Raw genomic sequence first — 5,218 nt, 5'->3', positions numbered from 1 at the left:
ATTCCAAAACCATAATCTTTTACATCCAATCTTTAGAGATTATTCAAGCTGCCATATTCGTTGTCTGCCATCTCTGTTGCAACCCTATCTTCAGAATAACTCAAGAGGCCAATCAATTAATAAATACACATAACTCTATTGGTATCCAAAATTTTGATATTTATCACCATCTGTTGCAATGTGAAATATTTCCTTAAACTCCATTGATAATTAGAGTCTTACAATTGTGGTTTAATTTATTATATTTGGACTAATTGTTTAGCTTATTCTATAACGGATTACAATACGAAGGGTTTATAATAGAAAATCTCAAATGCATGAAGAAAAAAAAACTATCTAAAGTGGTGAAATCTCAAAATACATGTGTGAAGTTTCACAACTAGATCTTAGCCAAAAAAAAAAAAAAAAAAAAAAAAAAAAAGTATATATTTAACACAGTGATCAAGTTGGGGCTTTATTTGATTGATTCATTTCACTTTTGCTTATCTTAAAGCACCGTTTTACTACGGTAACAAAATATGAAAAGTTCTTTATCCTAATAGTATCTTACTTTGAAGAAAATAGATCTAAAAGATAGATTGGGCAACACCTAAAAGAAAAAATATGTATTTAAATAAAAATATTGTGAAAAATTCGGGAAAGGTTTTTCAAAAGGTTAATTGCCCTGAGAAGTGTGTTCATAAATATAGTTGATCCACGTCGGTGTATATAGCATTACATATTTGATTTTATGAAGTAAAGGACAAAAGAGTTACGATTATGGACCACCTAAACAATAAAAAATATGGACCATCTTATCTAAATAATGGACCACCCAAACCAACCACGTTTTTAATTTGTTTTTGATTCTTTTTCTTGTTTCTATTTATGTTTATGTGGTAACAGATTATTTCTTTTGAATAGAGTTAAGTAAAAAATAAGAAGAAAAAAAATGCGTGTTTACAATCCATTTTCTTTTCGATGTTGTGTCAAATTTTTTTATTAAAAGAAAATGTTAAATGTGATGGGTAATTTATTTTATTTTATTTTATTTTTTTACCCTTTTGATGAGAGACGTTTTATATGTTGATGATGGCCATCAATTAACCCTAATTTTTACACATCTATCATGCGCTCCATTATGATTAAGCCATTAGATACAATTGTCCCGTGAATATGATAAAATTGTCAAAACTAAACATGTTAATCCGCCGGCCATAACAAAAACCTGCAATTCAAACAAGAAAAGTACGTTTCTAGCCTTGTTATGGATGATGCATGCATACTTTATATTTAATGTATATGCATCTGCTAAACTACTTTATAATTTCAATATTTAATACATATATGTGTTAAAAGGAAACCTCATCGAATCTAAGTTACATAAAGCACGAGCAAGAGTGGAAGTATAAAAACGGTAAAATTATGTCATAAATAGTGATAATTTGAGAAAGAACATGTACGGAGCGTATGAATGAAAGCACTTTCGGAACGTGAGAGTGATATTTGTTGAGAAGGATTGTGCGACTTAGCGTCAAATCTGAAAGGAAAGATGATTGGGGTATATATATGATAGTTGTGTATTAGTATCATATAATAACTTAAATTTTTGGTTCCGACCGTAAAGTATTCAGCCTGTTACACTTAGTATTAAAATCAGGCCCAACCTTTAATCCGATGTCACACCCTAAGTCACACAATCCTTCTCAATAGATGTCGCTCTGATTCAAATTTTTATCATTTATGACTTAATTCTGCCACTCTCGCTCTCCCTCCCGCTCCCGCTTTATGTGACTTAGGTCACACCAAACACTTCCTTGGACGAGAGTATTATGGGTTCGTGTGTGGAAAGATGTTACAAGCTGGTGTTATCCCACATCAAATTCAGATAAAAAATTAATTGATACATGGGTTGGGTCTAATAACTTAATCTTTTGACTAATTATTAAATTAAATTTCAAGTCGAATCCAAATAAAAAAGTGATTCAGTTTCTTTCTATCTATGGAATGATGGCACCATCTTAGAATTTAATCTGTTAGCCAATTATTGAACTAAATTTGAAGTTAATTACATATGTGAATTAACAGGGACCACATAAAGCAACCTAAAGGCTAAAGCACAGACAACCTATGATATGGTCAACCTTTTTAAAAATAATAATAATAATACTTCATAATCTCCTAATTTCCTTATATTTTTTTCTATAAAAAGCAAAAAATAGCTTTCCGACGGATTCTTCTGATTTTTTATTCTCACCAGTTTTTAGTCATGATGTTCCATACCCTATATGTACGAATATATATATGTATTGCGGGATATAACATTCATTTATCAATAATACCACAAGGGCTCAGTTGGGATAGCCACCCACTGTGTTATTATTATTTACAAAGTTAACGTATCAATTTTGTGAAAATTTTTAAAATATTCTTACTTTTTTTTCTGTAAAAATTTTTAAAATACCCTCATCATTTTTCTAATGATACCCGAAATATATACTAGTGTCATTCAAGGCTGCCCCTCTCGGGCAATTCTCTCAAGCTTTTAAGGTTCAACAATTATTTAAAAAATAAATTGAAGTGATAAGAATGAATAATAAAGAGCATGTGGATCATATGTGATTTTCACATTCATAAAGAAATGAACAAAAGTCTTGATATGAACACCAGCAGTGAATTTCTCTCTCTCTCTTTCGCTCTCCCATGCACTTGGTGCTTCTATATAAATGGGCACCCTCCTGTACCTCCATAACCATTAGCAAGCTCATCTCACTTTTCTGTAATTTATTTTGAAAGCAGCTTCGAGTTCGAGATCGATGGCCACCAACAAGAAGACTCTGATTCCCTTGCTCTTGGTCTCCTTGGCGCTGATGGTGGTGATGGCTTCTGCAATACCCGCTCGTGCTGCCAAGTTTATTACAGAATCCAATGACAGCTACATGGAATGCTTCGATGGCTGTATGCTACGTTGTAGAATGGTCCACTGGGCGTGTGCGTGTTCTTGTGGCCAAGGATGCGCCGGAATTCAAACTCTCTTCAACTAGCTAGCGCAATATTCATCGTTGCTACGTTGCGTGTTTTAATATTATATTAAGGAATAAATATGCATGTGCGAGTACGCACGTGCCAGAGTCTGCTTTCTTTTCTCGTTTTATTCTCTTGCTCTACTTAATTAGCATCGGTATGTGGCCAGAATTGCTTGATGTGGTTCCATATATAATGATGTTATACATATATGTAGAATGAGAAAGAGAATGTGCCGTATATGTTGTGTGTGTGCGTGTGATTGTGTGTTCGATAAATAAAATATAATCGTTGAGTGGTGATTGTTGCTACAACAGTTACTATTCTGCAAATGTGTTTTCTCTTTGAATGCATTTATTAAGCAAATATGTCTTCTCTTTGAATGCGTTTATTTAATATTGATAGTAAGTTCGCCTAATTCAGTGCTCCATAGTACACATTTTGTCTTCTCCATGGTACACGTTTCTTTAATATTGTCTTCTCTTTGGATGCATTTCATCATACATATTTTGCTGGGCTGCTTACTCTGTAATTTCTTTGCTGGGCTGCTTACTCTGTAATCTTTTGGCCTCTTCTGATGTTAGCAATGGGCTAACCTCTTGTGCCACAATGTAACTTCCTTTTATTTAATATATTAAATTTGAACTTTCAAAAAATAAATAAAAAATAAGTTCGCCGAATCACTAACTTTTTTATGCATTTTTTTTTTTTTTTTTTCCTGAAAAACAACTCTCCATGAACTTGAATCTCAACCATCAACTACATTGATGGTATATATATCATTTCATAATATAATGAGTCCGTCATAATTTCATAATATGGCACAAAATATTTAAATTAATGGACAATCATGTTTGCAAGACTAATCAAACTTGTCCAACTTATATTATTGGCATAACTTTTTCCAAATAAGAGCATAAGAATTTCAGATCAAACAATCTAATTAATGCTAATATTTGGCAGTATCAAATCAGTACCTTGAATTTGGGATTGGAAAAAGATTATTTTAAATTTTAAACTAAACTTTTTTCAATTCCAAATCTATGATACGAATTCAGTGATTCCAAATTAAGATAGAATGGTTGTTAATGCAGTTCCATATATATTGTGAAAGTGTGATCCTCCCTTTGTCCAATAAATAAATCTGTTGAGTGGTGATTGTTGCTATAATTTGTGTTCAGTTCTGGATGTAATTCTTTAATTATAATTATCATTTTATTTAATGAATAGTGTTTGCTCCCCTCATTACTTTTTACCACAAGAATGGAAGTATTTGGCAGATTAAAGCCAGCCAGCTTAGCTCTTGTAATTGAAGGAGGCTGCTCAAGCTTAGGGGCATGGCAAGACCTTTTATCAAGCACCATGTGGGTGATGGCATTTACACCTCTTTATGGTTCGATTATTGGTTACCATCTGACCCTATTGAGAATATAGTTGAGTCTGTAATCATCTGTAACCACATGTGGGATAGCAGAACCAAGGTTAGTTGTTTGATCAGACATGGAAGTGGAGAATTCCCAACCATTTCAGGACAATTATTGATGTTAATGACACCCTTCCCCCTATAAATGTTGGCAACAAGGATAGGATTGCTTGGACTCTATCTCCTACAGGTAAGTTCAATATGAAGCACACCTACAATGCTCTTCTACCTCCAGCCCTTCTCTGTAGATGGAACCACATCATATGGTTTCCAAATCATATACCCAGGCATGCCTTCATTACATGGCTTGTTGTGCATTGTAGACTCTACACCAAGGATAGGACATTCTGGCCTCCCTCGGATACTGCTAACCTGTGTTCCCTTTGCTTGAATGAGGTTAAGACTCATGAACACCTGTTCTTCAGGTGTGGTTTCTCATCATGTATTTGGGACAATGTTCAGCACAAATGTGGTGTTTATTGTGGTGATCGTAACTTTATTTGCATGGGTCAATGGATTAGGACTATATGGAATGTTGAATGTAAATCAATTGAGGCAATCTTAATCAAGCTCTGCTTCTCTGCTACTATCTACTTTATATGGAAGGAGAGAAATAATCGTCCCTGTTCTGAGATTCATAAATCCCTTCAAGCAGTTTGGAAGATGATTGAAGAATGTGTTCGCGCTCGACTTCTCTCAATCAAAATGAAGGACCCCACCAGCTTGAGAGGCATAGCTACTGAATGGGGGCTCCCTAGTTTGATCAATACAGCTGAGGTCACAGTTGGTTGA

The 5,218-nt window shown here is 33.8% G+C and overlaps 1 protein-coding gene across 1 annotated transcript; it reads left to right on the top strand.

The window, feature by feature from the left end:
• Positions 1 to 2,795: 2,795 nt before the first annotated feature.
• LOC132300962 (uncharacterized) lies at positions 2,796 to 5,218 on the top strand. Its single transcript, XM_059798265.1, has 2 exons — positions 2,796 to 2,937; positions 4,617 to 5,218. Exons 1-2 carry the CDS (start codon positions 2,796 to 2,798, stop codon positions 5,216 to 5,218), a joined length of 744 nt encoding a protein of 247 aa, XP_059654248.1.

This window comes from Cornus florida, unplaced genomic scaffold (assembly GCF_030987335.1).
Source record: "Cornus florida cultivar Cherokee Brave unplaced genomic scaffold, ASM3098733v1 CherokeeBrave_3.0.0_Hap2_Chr03, whole genome shotgun sequence".
Taxonomy (NCBI): domain Eukaryota; kingdom Viridiplantae; phylum Streptophyta; class Magnoliopsida; order Cornales; family Cornaceae; genus Cornus; species Cornus florida.
This window is presented reverse-complemented; position numbering and strand designations above follow the sequence as displayed.

What these genes read in the sequence shown, in the direction of transcription:
- LOC132300962 (XM_059798265.1), top strand. Translation starts at nt 2,796, where the DNA reads ATGGCCACCAACAAGAAGACTCTGATTCCCTTGCTCTTGGTCTCCTTG. An exon ending in CATGGAATGCTTCGATGGCT is followed by an intron (nt 2,938 to 4,616) that starts GTATGCTACGTT and finishes TATCTCCTACAG; the next exon opens with GTAAGTTCAATATGAAGCAC.